This window comes from Equus caballus, chromosome 5, assembly GCF_041296265.1.
Source record: "Equus caballus isolate H_3958 breed thoroughbred chromosome 5, TB-T2T, whole genome shotgun sequence".
Classification (NCBI taxonomy): Eukaryota; Metazoa; Chordata; class Mammalia; order Perissodactyla; family Equidae; genus Equus; species Equus caballus.
The window spans coordinates 19744167-19758152 of NC_091688.1; the positions used below are offsets into that span (position 1 = coordinate 19744167).

A 13986-nucleotide genomic window follows, 5' to 3' on the forward strand; every position below is an offset into this window, starting at 1 on the left:
TGACGTTCCCCAATTTTCTGGCTGTTTTGAGGCTTTCTGTCATTTCCTCCATAAAAGTCAAAGAGTTCGTTTTGGAGAGTATGATATAAAAGAGTTCAAAAAATAAAAGGAATGGGGGCTGGCCCCGTGGCCGAGTGGTTAAGTTCGTGCGCTCCGCTGCAGGCGGCCCAGTGTTTTGTTGGTTCGAATCCTGGGCGCGGACATAGCACCACTCATCAAACCACGCTGAGGCAGTGTCCCACATACCACAACTAGAAGAATCCACAACGAAGAATATACAACTATGTACCGGGGGGTGTTGGGGAGAAAAAGGAAATAATAAAATCTTTAAAAAAAAATAAAAATAAAAATAAAATAAAAATAAAAGGAATGCCTTTCACTTGCAATTATATTTGTAAAATTCTCTGTGTGGTTATAGCTGTGTCAGCTCATCACACTCTTTCCTTTGGGTGTTAACCAATATTAAGCATCATATATATGAGATTCAATGTTTCACAGAGGTACTTTTTTCAAGAGAATAAGGTGGTTCCCATACTTAAAGAAAATTTTGACTATATTGGTTTTATTAATATGTGGCTTTAAACCATTCCACTCAGATTTATAGGGTGAAAAAATAATTAAAGACTTAGAGATCGTGTTTCAATACTATTTTTTTTTAAGGCTACATTCAAGTTTTAGGATAAGTGTGAAGGTATGGAGGGATCCCAATGGGATGAATTAGTTTGGAGTCACTTCCAAGGATTCTAGTGGTCTCTAGAAGGTCTCTAGAAGACTCCTGGGTAATGTTTAGGGATGAACTAAGGCACCTGTAGGTCCTCGCAGAGTCAATCTGAACACAGTCAGATGGCTCAAAGACTATCCTTTACTCAGTAACTGGACAAGGTTTATTGTCATTCTTGCCGTTCCCAGCATGTATCTCTGGAGATTTCTTAGCTGTTCTGATTTTTGGCCCATAGACAGAAAATTTCTGGCCCCTTAGTACTAGGTGACAATTAGCAAAAGGCAATTTATTTCTCTTTAGAGTGATACTCTCACTGTGTACTTGGCCATTCAACTAATGTTTGTGGCATGGATAAATTACATTGTGATTCACATTCAGGTATGTTGAGTACCGTTGAGTAATATTTTTAATTAAGCTTCTGAAAATACAATAGGAATCTAATTTATTTTGAGTAGTGCAGAATATCCATTACAGATATACAGAGTTACTGCAAGCAAAAATTATTCTTATCCAATATATTATAATTGCCAATGTGCCCAATAGCTGTTTCTCACTTTCCTAGCACGCACACACTCATTCACGGGCATTTGTTGCACATGATAATCCCCCAAATAACTCTTATGTGAAGGAAAATATGTTATATCATTAAAGCATGTTAGAGCACATCTGAAGAGAGAGGAAGTACATCTGACTGGAAGAAAAGAGAAAGTTTTAAAGTGAGGAAGGCATATTATCTCAGCCTTGGAAAGAAAATAGTTCAATTTGACAAATATTTACTCAGTGATTAATATATGCCAGTGAATGCTAAGAACTGAGGACTCAAGGACTCAGCAAGGCATAGTTCCTGCCATCAAAGAGCTTATAGAAAATGGGGGAATTTAAACATGTATGTATCGGTAAGGAGTGTTTGATAGCAGAGATGGAGCAGTAGAAAGATTACTTGGATGTAAGAATTAAAGGCATTAAGGTTTGAAGCAAGGGGCATATTCCAAGAACAGGAAGTAATCTCAGCTTAGAGGGAGCAACTTATAGAGAGGGAACAGCAGGAGATAGAAAGCTAGAAAGATAATTCAGTCCAACACAAGTAGTTAGTAAAACATTTTAAGTAGGAATGTGACATGTAAAGTTCTTTCTTGTAGGAAAAATAAATTTGGTGGTAGGAAGCAAAAGATTAGATGGGAGGCTATACTTGTAATAAAATTAATGATAAGAAGAGTGAATTGTAGGAAGTAAAGAGGAAGGGAGGGGACAGATTCATGAAAGAAGTAAGAGTATGGTTTGACCACCGATTAGGTCAAGGAAGAGGGAGGAGACAAAGATGACTCAGGTTTTGAACTTGAATATCTAGGCAGATAGTGCCATTAACAAAAACAGGGAAAATGTGGTTGGGGGAAAATACAAGGAGTTCCATTTTGGACATACGGGATTGTAGAGACCCAGAGAGCGTCTAGGAGTAGATGTCTAACAATCAGTTGAAAACTGAAAATTGGAACTTGGGAGATAAGTACAGTCAGAATACGAGTATGTAAGTTTTTGAGAGTAGTACTATCTGTTAAACTAAATATCATGAAAATGCACATAAATGATAGAGGATAGGAGAAAAGTCCTGCAAAAATAGAAGGGACTGTTAACTCAGTAAAATTTCTAGGAGTCTATGGCTGATAGCTTCTCAAAGTGGAAGGTCAGGTTACTTTAGCCTCCAGCCCTCTAGCATTAAGAAAGCGGCATGATATTTAATGAGGCTCTCAATTTTAGAAGCAATTTATAACCGTTGGGGCTCTGTTCCTACTCATTTAATAAATGATACTCAAAGGCTGTAAGTTTTGAGTAGGATCCAGTGCAAGAAAAGATTCTCCAGTTCATCCAGGCTACAATGTAAACAACTCTAATGCTTGGTGCTTATGACCCTGATTAGATCTCTGGTGCTCAAGATATCTGTATCAGAATCTGAGACTGTTTGGAGCCTGGGGAAAGCTCCAGTAGGAGAATCAAATAGAATTTCCAGGGTTTAAAGATAAAACCTAATCCTTTTAATCAAGTAATTATTTTCTTTTTGAGAAAGAGCTCTTGTTGGACTCTGGTAGACTGTAGGACCACAAGCACCCCGATGATCCCAAGCTGCCCTGCTTTTTATTTGATTGTTTTTCTAAACCATGAGTTCCTTGAGGAAAGGATACTTTAGCTTATTCATCTTCATTTGCCCAAATCTTAGCAGTTATGAATTGCTCAAGACATATTAGTTGAAAGTCTATTTCTTTGGCTCTGTTAGTGACGTCTATGCTAAGGAAATAATTAAACATAATATGTATACTTTTGTATGTAAATATTTATAATATATTTATATTTATATATTTGTAATAGAGGAAAATCTGAAGAAGCATTAGTATTCAATAATAGAGAAATGGTTGGCTAAATTGTGGGATGTAGACAGAATATTATGCAATCATTAAAACCTGTGATTTTGAAGAACATTGATGACATGTAAACATAAGCAGAATATAATCTTAAATTTAAAATATAATATATAAAACTGTAAATATAGCAATTTTATCTATAAATTTAAATATTTTTGAAGGAAATAAACGTGACAAGAATTCTTCTTAGGCTGAAGACTGTTTTTTATGTAGGAAAATATGTTGAGCCTATTCAAGTAGAAAATAAAACACAAGAGATCATGTATTAGTAGGAAAAATGAAGCAGAGTGAAAAGAGTGACAAAGAATATCTATTTATATATAGCAGTCATGGAGGGCTTCTCTGATAGGTAACATTTGAGCAGAAGCTTGGGGTATGGAAGATATGACAGTATGTTTGTTTGCTTGTGGGAATGATCCAGTAGAGAAGGAATGCTTGATGATGGAGTAGAGAGAGGGGACAGCCACAGGAGCTAAGTCCTTGATTAGGCACAAGTGGGTAATTAGTCTTAGCTATGAGCACAAATGATTCCTTCACCGTGAAACCAGGGCATATAGCTGCTATTGCAGGCAGGTTAATAGGTATCGTGGCAGGAGTTTGTGAAAGTTCTCTTCTGATTGCTTCTATTTTCTTAGTACAATGGAAGCATAGTCATCAAGTAAGAGTAAGAAAGAATAAGAAAAGAGGGTATGTATGAAATGGTCATGTAAGAGGATGGGAGAGTGAATCAACATTCAATTAACTAAAAAATATACAACAATGTATTATTTTGTTTGTTTTGGGTGATTTTATGATGTATCCGTTAGTACGGGTTTTTCCCTCTCCACATCACTTTATATCTTTTCCATTTCCTTGTAACCAAAGTGGTTAATCCAGTGGTAAACCGACCGAAAATAAAAGTGAAGAGAATTTGCTTGATTCTAGAACTCCTAAAGCAGCTTGTCATAAAATTTCCCTTTCTTTTTTGCTGATGAATTTTTTTGCATCTTTTCTCTCTGCTCCTCAACAGGGTGGCGGTGATTGTCCAGAAATGAGTATTGGAGCTATAAAGATTGCCTTGGAAATTTCTCTTCCTGGTTCTTTCATCTATGTTTTCACTGATGCACGGTCCAAGGATTATCGGCTCACTCATGAGGTGCTGCAGCTTATCCAACAGAAGCAGTCCCAAGTGAGTAAGAATCAACCCCAAACTTTTCTATCTGAAGACAGCTGTAAGGAATACAGCATGTGAGAAGTGCCTCTCGTCTTTGACTATACTATGTGTGGCAAATGCCAATAATTATAACTATTGATCCATATGTGTGTACTCTGACGTGTATGTCATTTAATTTAAACATTTTTAAACAGATATGTGATAGTCGTACATAGCATATGAATGCCTTGCTTTTTAACACAGAGAATAAATGGTTGGAGATTAATTAAGATGCTTGTTACCATCTTATCCTTCTAACAGACAAAAACATAGACCTAACAAAAAAGACCTGTTTTTCAAATATCACCTCTTATGTGGAAACTTGTCTGAGCCAGTTACTCATTGTATCAGTTCGCTATTGCTGCATAACAAGCTGTTCTAATTCTCAGTGGCTTAAAACAATGCACATTTATTACTCACATGTTTGCAGGGCTTGGTTGATGGAGGCTAGGCTTGCCCCTTTGTGTGTCTGGGGATAGTTTGGGTTTCACTCATCTAGGCTGATCTCTAGGGTGACTTGGTTTTGCCTCACAGATTTCTCAGCCTCTTTCTGAGACCAGTAAGCTAGTTTAGGCATGTCCTTCTCATGGCCAAGGCAGAAACTCTAGAGATCAAGTGGAAATACACAAGCCCTCTTGAATGTAGGCTCCGGTCTGGTAGCATGTTCCTTTTGCCTTGTGCTACTGGCCAAAGTGAGTCACATGTCGAAGCTTTGATTCAAAAATGGCAAAATAAGGTTTTTTTCCCCCTGCTTTGTCTCCCTAAATCCCCCCCAGTATATAGTTGTATATTTTAGTTGTGGGTCCTTCTAGTTGTGGTACACGGGACACCACCTCAACGTGGCCTGATGAGTGGTGCCATGTCTGTGCCCAAGATCCGAGCTGGCGAAACCCTGGGCCGCCGCAGTGGAGTACGCGAACTTAACCACTCACTTGGCCACAGGGCCGGCCCCACAAAATAAGTTTTACCTCTTTAGTAAGAAGAACTTCAGAATCTTTTGCAAAGTATATGGATATAGAGAGGAATATGTATTTATTATTACCACTTGCCTAGTAGTGCATTAACACATAATAGGTGCTCGATAAATATATACCGATTTCTGAAAACCCTTTAAACTCTTGTTTTTTTTTAAATCATAGGTGGTATTTGTGCTCACTGGAGATTGTGATGACAGGAGCCATATTGGATATAAAGTCTATGAAGAAATTGCTTCTACAAGTTCTGGTCAAGTGTTCCATTTGGACAAAAAACAAGTTAATGAGGTCAGTTTAATAAAGTCGGTCTACTTTATTACCAGCTACCTTACCAAAATCAGTTAGGCTAACCTAATTGTGACAGATTTGATTTCAAAAATAGGTTGAACAAAAAGATTGTTTTTTCCCTAGGCCACAGTTTAATAAACATGGAGAAGCAGAGATTTAATTAGTATTAATTTCTAGATTGCATTACGCTATACTGACAAATTATTTTAGATTTCTGCGTAAGTGTATTTAAAATTCGTTTAGTGGGACTTGAAATTCTTTGGAGTTCTTGTTGTTTAGTAAGGTCAGTTTGTATTTCTGATGCACAACTTTTGGATAACTGGTAAAATAAGGCTTGACTCTTTACTGAAGTCAAATGTGAGAAAGTTAGTTATTGAGCAAAATTCCAATCAGGTTTGATCTCTAAGATTAAAAAAATTAACTAAGTAACTATATAGTTATCTAAAAACTTTTATGGTAATAAAATATGTAACTTAATGTACCAAGAAAATCTTGGTATTTTCTACAAAAGTGTTTGACATATGTGTCATATGTCTAATTGTCATGATTCTTTCTTTTTCTCTTTGTCACCTTGCCTTGGTCTCGCTTATGATAATAAAATTTTATTTATTTATTTATTTTATTTGCCTCCCATTTAAGTTTCTAAAAACATGCCAGTACAAAGATAAGGTTTTATGTGGGCATAATTCACATTTGATTGATGTGGTCACTGTATCTATACAAGTTCTATTATTTTCATGACAGACTTGTTCGTGTCCTGAATGAAATGGTTCAGTAGTCTTCTTATAACTGAAAAGTTCTTATTACATCATGGGTGGAGCTATTAGGACATTGCAAATTTCTAGAATACGCAATCTAGGAAAAATGTTTTTTGTCAACAAATGATATACAAACCTGCAAGGTTACCTTAGTCTAAAAAATCTTTTCTTGGAAGAAACCTTAGGGTTATGGTTTGAGTCCGTATTGTGCCCAGTGTACTGACTCAGAAATGCCTGGGCAGGGTCTGACAAGACAGGGGGCACCCTTAGCAGTTATTTGCATAAACATTTGCATGAGAATTTGGGAACATGGGAAGAAAAGGGTTTGGGAAGAGTGCAGGACTCTCTCAGGAAGTGGGTTTCTTCTCCCATCCCATACACAGTGTTTGATCCTAATAAAGGAAAGGTCTCTGGTTGAAGTTGTTTTTAACCTGGAATTGTGTAAGACCCTCAGGTACAGTCAACATCATTAGCCCACAGTAGGGCCTAAGTGAGGAAGAGCATCATTCTCTCTTGCATCAGTGAGGACACCACCCACTTAGGGTGTTGTGGGGTTCCGGATTGGAAGTGGCAGTGGTGTTCAGTGAAGACAGATGGGGCCTTGGTGCCAGCAGAGGATGCCATGCCCATTGGACATGGTGGCTCCTAGCAGAAGGTACTAGAGAAGAGAACAGGTGAGAAGAGACATAGCTGGCACCTAGGGCATTTGAAAGAACAGTTGTTCTAACCTGTGGGCAGTCAGGGGCAACTTGGAGATTCCCAAAGCAAATTGGGTGAACTTCTAGGGAGAACCATAGAGCTTTGTTAGGAGTTGGGCCCCAGAGCTAGAAAATAATATGATGTGTCCCATAAGTGTAGCTCCATTTATATCCATATATGCAGGGAAAATTGATTTACACAAGATTGAAAATAGTATTGTAGTCTTAAATGGAGAAAATAAGCCCTTCAGAGGTATACACTTTATTTATTAAATAAGTGGCATGATACATAATTTTTATAGTCCTAGTAATTTTTAACAATTCTGACAATTAACCAAATAATTTACAAGAATAACAATTTACAGAAATTTAGCATAAATTGCAGAAAATTTTATAGATACTATTTTATAGAAATTTAATCCACTGGTTTGTTAATAGTGTTTCTCTCCCAGATCATCAATAGATATCTGATCTTTAAATTTAGCTAAGGCAGAATAGGACTAGAGAGAAGCATTGCTAAAATTGTCCATTTTTATAAACTGGAGTTTTATGCCAACAGGAATGGGCCTTAATTTATCTGTCAATCATAGCAATTCCAACCCTCTCTTCAGTTGGTTTAAGAAAGGTCATCTCATTTATTTTGGGCCGCTGAGACTCAGGGAGAATTTAGCTAGGGGTGTTTTGGAAGAGTTTTCTTCTTCTAGGTATTATTTTGCATGGATGTGAATCCCAGATCTGATGCAGGCATCTTAATATAAGTCTGTGTATGAAACAAATACAAGGGGGAGTAAAGAGCTAAGAAAATCCAAAGTCAGATTAATCAAGTCAACACTCAAGCTCATCCTACTGCTGAGCCTCCAGAGTTAAGGAAATGATCCTTTTAATTGAGCCAGTTGGAGTTGAGTATTCAGTTACCTAAGCATAAATGCATCCTAACTAATAAGAATTCTCTCTGTTTAATCTATATATCTTTGTGGCATGGTCTCTGTAAGGTCCAGTTTCCTTGTTTGTAAAATGAGGATAATAGAATTATCCGTTTCAGAAAGTTGTTTTAAGGCTAAATGAGATAATGCATGTAAAATAGCATGTCGGGTACAAGGTAAGTGCCCAATAAATTTTAACTAGTATTATTATAATCCTTTTGATGTCATTGTATTGCTTTCAAAGTGGCAAAATCGTGCCACTATGTTTGTTAGAAACCAGATGGCTAGTTGCTGGGAAATAAATTTGAGTGGGTGAGTCTGGAGAGATGGTTTTCTTTTCTCCTCTTTGTGTGAGAAGAGATATTATGAAGGGGGTACTGGAAGTATCGAAGCCAATATGTTCCTTAAAGAAAGCCACCAAGGTGGATGATTTTGTCAACAAAAAGCAGAGTGACAGTATTAAAATTGGATTTGCAAAATTTTTAGTACGTAATCTAGCCATTTCTCTTTTCTCATTGTTCCAAATTCTCCTATTACATAAACACTATAAACTCTAGGGAAAATAGATGCTATGTGATATCTGCACATTTAATAGACACAAGAACTGCAGGGCATCCACACACATACTAAGTCTTTTCGTTTTGCTAAAGAGCAATTTTTCATCTACTGTTTCTAAAGGCAACTGTAGAGTATTATGCTTTACCCTCTTAACCTCGTTCATCAATTTCCAACCCAGTGGAGTGTTTTTTGTATCAACTTTCTCTTGAGCTAACTGGAAGTTTTTTCTTTCTTCCTGTTTTTGTTTTTGTTTTTTAAAAATAATGATTAAGTAAGAGATCTAGGTATCTTTCATCTTTATTTAATATAAAAGAGAAACCAAAGTGAAGAAATTATTTGGCTGGGCATCAGTGGCCTATAAATCATTGGATAGTATTTCATTTTGGAAACACAAGTCAAGACACATCTCAAGGACGTACTTAAACAATTCGCCTTTGAAGATGGAAAAGGAAGTAAACAGTTTCACTCCTCCATCTCTTTGTAAACAGGGTGATTGTCAATGGATCTAATTAATGCTTCCTTTGGTGTGAGAAAAGTCCAGGTGAAATCTCAAAGTTACCCACAGACGCTATATTCTTGTGTGAAGAAAGCTAACACAAAAGATCCATTGTCAATTGGATAATTCACTTATTCTGTGTTTCCCCATCCTTTCTCCCCACCTCCCCCAATTAATTTCTTCAAACATTCTCCCCCTGTCCCCCCAAAAAACCTTCTACCTGGACATCACAGCCCTGTGGATTGGTCTCATTCCCCACTTGTAAGTAATGCTGGCTAACTAGTTATGTTATATCAGAAGGAAGTTTTATTAAATAAAGGAATATTGCCAAATAATTTATATTTTTTGAAGGAGGTAAATGGTGATATTTAGAAGTCCCATAATATATCTTAATGACTGTCTTATCGTGTAGCTTGCAGGTCTTTGGTATCCGATGTGTTAATTCCAGCATTCCTTGTGAGCACTCACTGCTTTCTTCTGGAGCGGTCCCTGTGCTGCTCTGTTTGGCACCGGCGTGCTCATCTCGACCCTCATTCTCTATTAGACTTGAAAGGCGCCCACAACTCTTGCCTTTTCTCAGCAATTACCCTGTGATTAAGAAAACAATACCAGTATCAACGTAGAACGATTGAGTGCTTATTATGGCCATTCAACAAGAAATTTAATTTTATTTCACTTCAATTCAATTAATTCATAAATCACTTCCCATAAGGAAGACACCACGATCATCAGCCCCATTTCACAGATGAGGGAACTGGAGCGTAGGGAGAGAGAGCATCTTGCTCAAGGTCAAACTGCTGCTAAGTGTTTGAACATGGGGTTCATGTGCAGTCTGTCTCCTAGGCCACCCCCTTAACCACTGTTAAGTCCCTGCCTGTGATTTCCACTTTTGTTTTCATCAGAGGATGCAGTTTTAACAACAAAGTGACACATCAGGGATTCCATTGTCATTCCTTTGTTCAACAAATGTTTGGGGCACTTGATACTAGTTACCACATTAAACACTGGGAGAGCAAAGGCCAACAACGTGCTGCCCTGTCTACAAGGAGTCTAGAGGAGGAGAGGGGATGTTACCAGAGTGCAAGGTGAGAATAGCTGATGGAGACAGACCCCACTCCTCAACCAGCCAGACTTCACTCAGTGAGGACCACAGGTCTGTTGAAGAGCAGAGCACACCCTCTGTTCCTCAGGGTCCTAACTGTTGCTTCGGCTGATGAGAGTGAACATGGGGCCTCTAATGCTAGATGATCTGGGTTGGAATATCACCTCCACCACTTAGCAGATTCATGACCCTGGATAAGTTATTTAGCTCCTCTGTGCTTCAGTTTCCTCATTGATAAGATAAGGTAAATAATAGTACCAACCACATAAGGTTAAGCAAATAGGTAAATTTCAATCGTATCCAGCACAGAATAAGCTTTTAAGAAAATGTTACCTGTTTGCTTTTTAATTTTTTTTCAAGTAACAAAACTGCAAATCCCATTCTCCATTGTCCTTTCTCTCTCTTAACAATACACTTGGGTGTCTGATTTAAATTTACTGCCCTCTGCTTAATGAGGGGTGAAGAGGCACTGAAATGCCTTCTACTTTTCTTTGAGTAGGTGGCAGGGTGATAAAATTCCAGGATATTAGGAATCTCAGATCCAAGCCCTCCTCCCTCCTAGGCAAAGCTGCCTTAATGGCTCCTAAAGTCAGCGTGCTCTGGGAGTTTACCATCAATTTTCTTACAGCAGCAAAGGGGGAGAGGAGGTCATCCCAGAGTTTTTATTCTAAGAATGATTAAAGAATGATGTCATCTATTACAGAGGCAGGGTATTAGTAATCATCTGGGCAGAAAACAGATGGCTCACTCAACAGGGACAAAAGAGAACTTAATAACAATTTACCAAGTTGAGAGCAGGGCTAAGGGCAGCTAACAGGGATGGTGAAGCACCAAGGGTCCAGCAACAGTGGAGGAGAGAGCTCAGACTAGAGCCCAGTGAGAGCAAGGCTGAGGGCTCATCAAAAGCTATGGCCTATGATGGGCAAACTGCAGCCCTGTGAGGGTGGAGCCAGAGGAATAAATACCCAACCTCTCTTTTGTCATTCCTTCTCATTTCCTGGTGCCTTCCATTTCCCCCAGTGAAGAAGCTGGGCGACCAAGGAGCTGGAAGCTGGGAGACCAAGGAGCCTTGTTGAGGCAATCCATGAAGGTCAGTGTCCAGGGCACAGAGCCTGATGGAGAAGGGTAGAGAATAGCTCTGGAGGGTAAACAGAAAATGCCCAGCACTAGCAGTATTGTCTAGTATTTAAGATTCCAGGCTCTGGGACCATGGCTGATATGTCAGACATGTGACCTTAGACAAGTTACATAATTTTCAGTGTCAGTTTCCTCCTGTAAAATGGGGAGAATGATAGTACCTACCTCATAAGGTTGTTGTATTTAGAACACATGAAAAAATATTAACTGCTGTTACTTATATTTAGTGATACATGGTAGTCAAAATATTCCAGCAACCAATATCAAAGCAACCTTTAGAATTTTCCCTGAAAGAAAAAGAGCTATATTGAGTGTCCATCTGTGACGACATGGCCAAAGGCAGGATGCTGTAGTGGGACACTCTGGGGCTTTAGAACTAGGGAGACCTGGGTTTGAATGACCTCTCTGTCTTTAGCTGGTTGAACAACATCATGTAACTTTATGTAACTTCTCTGATACAGTTTCTTCGTGTGAGAACAAGAATATTAATTACCCCACAAGACTGTTCTGAGGATTAAATAAAATAAGGAATACATATAGTAAGCTGAATAGGGTCCCAGGAAAATGGAAATACCCAGCCTGGAGGTTCTCAGGACAGGAATGGCTCCTTTGCCAAAGAGGGCACCCATGGTTTTGCTCTGAGTCTAGGTCCTGGGGGTGCCCTTATCCTGCAGAAGGCTCAGAAGGAGGGAGGGGTGAGCTCCACCTTTACAAATAAATGTCTGCGGGAGAATACACTCAGAACTACTGAAGATTTTTGTGAGATTCTCAAACTTTTACAATTTCCCTGTATTTGTGATTTTTTCTTATTTTCACATCATAATAAAACTGTTAAAAGGTAAATGGTTTAATTGCTTATTTGGGGAATAATAATAACATCAATAATCATCATAATAGCATAGGTAACCCTTACACAGTGCTTGTTATGTTTCCGGCACTATGCTGAGTGCATTCCTTCAACCCTCACAGGCCTATGAGCAATGGATAATTTTCTAAACAATAAATTATGTCATTTTTTTGTTTTTTCTAAACAAATGGAAACAAAGTATACATGAATTCATGTAACCATGTTGGTGACCTATAAAGCACTAATAATTAATAATAATAATAACAAAATAACATCATAAGCTCTCTATAGGTAGTTGGGGGAAGCCCTGAGTTGAATAAATCCCACTCCCCTGAGGGTCCCCCTGGAGTCAGCATGGGCAGTTGCTATGGCAACTGAGAGGAGAGGAAAGCAAGCAGAATCCCTGGGTCCCCTGCAGGGAGGAAAAGGGAGATGATTTGAGCCTGAGAAGCATCCTGGAGCTGAGCAGGACAGGTCCACGGAGTTCTTCTTGAGGACGACAGAACAGATGAGCCTCTCTTCTGTCCGTAACAGGAACTGAAACTCTAAGATAAAGAAAACATCTTTATTTTTTCCACTAAGGAATTTCCAATGGGAAGGAGAGAGTTGCACTCACTAGATATTTCAGAGGAAGTAACTAAAACGCAGAAAAAGGAAGTGACAGTCTTGCAACTGATCCATGAAAAATACCAACAACCTGGCAACAAAAAGCCTCATAGATTAGAGATTACTGGATATATTTTTCTTGCTGGTTCTATACTCATTTTCACTGAGGTCAGTACTGATATTAGAAAAACTGTCAACTTTGCTGGAGTATGAATTCGGCACAGCCCTTTCCTGCTATTTTCACCAAAGGCCACTTGTGATTAGAATTCAGACCAAGAACTTTCTCTGCACATGATCTTAATGACGAGACTCGGAAACCCAGGGTTTTGAGCAATTAGTCTCCTGAAATGAGGTATCTACCATTTTGTTTCCCCCTATTCTGTGTTTCACTCTAGACATTATTTCAAAAACATAACCTTACTGCTGACCTTGAAAATAAGTAGAAACGGGTGTTTCCTCTGAAATTTGAAAATGCATTGGAGACAATTATAGCATTCTAGAAAGCTACAGGAAATGTGTGAAAACAATTAATAAATGTTTCCACTTCTCCCTTCTTTGAATTCACCTAATTAGATGTTGAAAATGAAATGGAGATCTCAGAGCTCATCCCTTAAGATAATATGGATGTCTCTACATTACAAGTGTATCTAAAAAGGAATACTTACCTTAGCTTCAGTGGAATGCATTCCTTTTCTATTAGTATGCCAAGATTGACCTGTGATCCTCATGAGTGTGTCCTGGGCACTCTAATGCTCCAGTCACAGTTACCTTAGCACTCCAAGGCACCTCGGAGAGCTTTATAGGTCACCAACATGGTTCAATGAAGCCATGTGTGCTTTATGTTTCTGTTTGTTTAGGAAAAAACAAAATATAACATACTTAATTTATTGTTTAAGAAATTATTTGTTGCTCATAGGTCTCTGAGCATGGGAACAATTTTTTAAAGTGACATTCAAAGTGTACATAGTACATAATATTCCTTGCAAGTGAAGAAAAACAAAAAGATGACTCTTCTCAATAGAATCTCATTTAGGCAAAAAACACGCCGAGTGAAGCAGAGTCCTCCTGCGGTGGAAACAGTGGGGAACAGGGAGTGGGGAATGCATTGTGCAAAAAGATAAGCCCTGTAAAAATGAGAAGGCCCGTCTTCCGTTCCTTGGTTTCCTGTACTGGCTCTGGGAACTGTTTGAAGCAGTAGTTATAAACTGTGGCAGTAAGTTCTGTGAGGGCAGTGGGAGTCAATCTACAAAGCAAACTACTGCCTATGACGTC

At 38.4% G+C, this 13986-nt stretch overlaps 1 protein-coding gene across 8 annotated transcripts in view; it reads left to right on the forward strand.

Annotated features, from left to right (window-relative positions):
* HMCN1 (hemicentin 1) overlaps positions 1-13986 on the forward strand; it is a 437461-nt gene that overhangs the window by 114336 nt on the left and 309139 nt on the right. For all 8 annotated transcript variants that reach the window (XR_011439059.1, XR_011439060.1, XR_011439058.1 and 5 more), the window contains exons 3-4: positions 4145-4303; positions 5467-5589. Coding sequence is in view for 2 of the 8 variants with exons in the window: in XM_001491510.6 (XP_001491560.3) it covers positions 4145-4303; positions 5467-5589 (282 nt within the window). In the remaining 6 variants the exon portion in view is untranslated. The remainder of the gene's footprint in view (positions 1-4144; positions 4304-5466; positions 5590-13986) is intronic.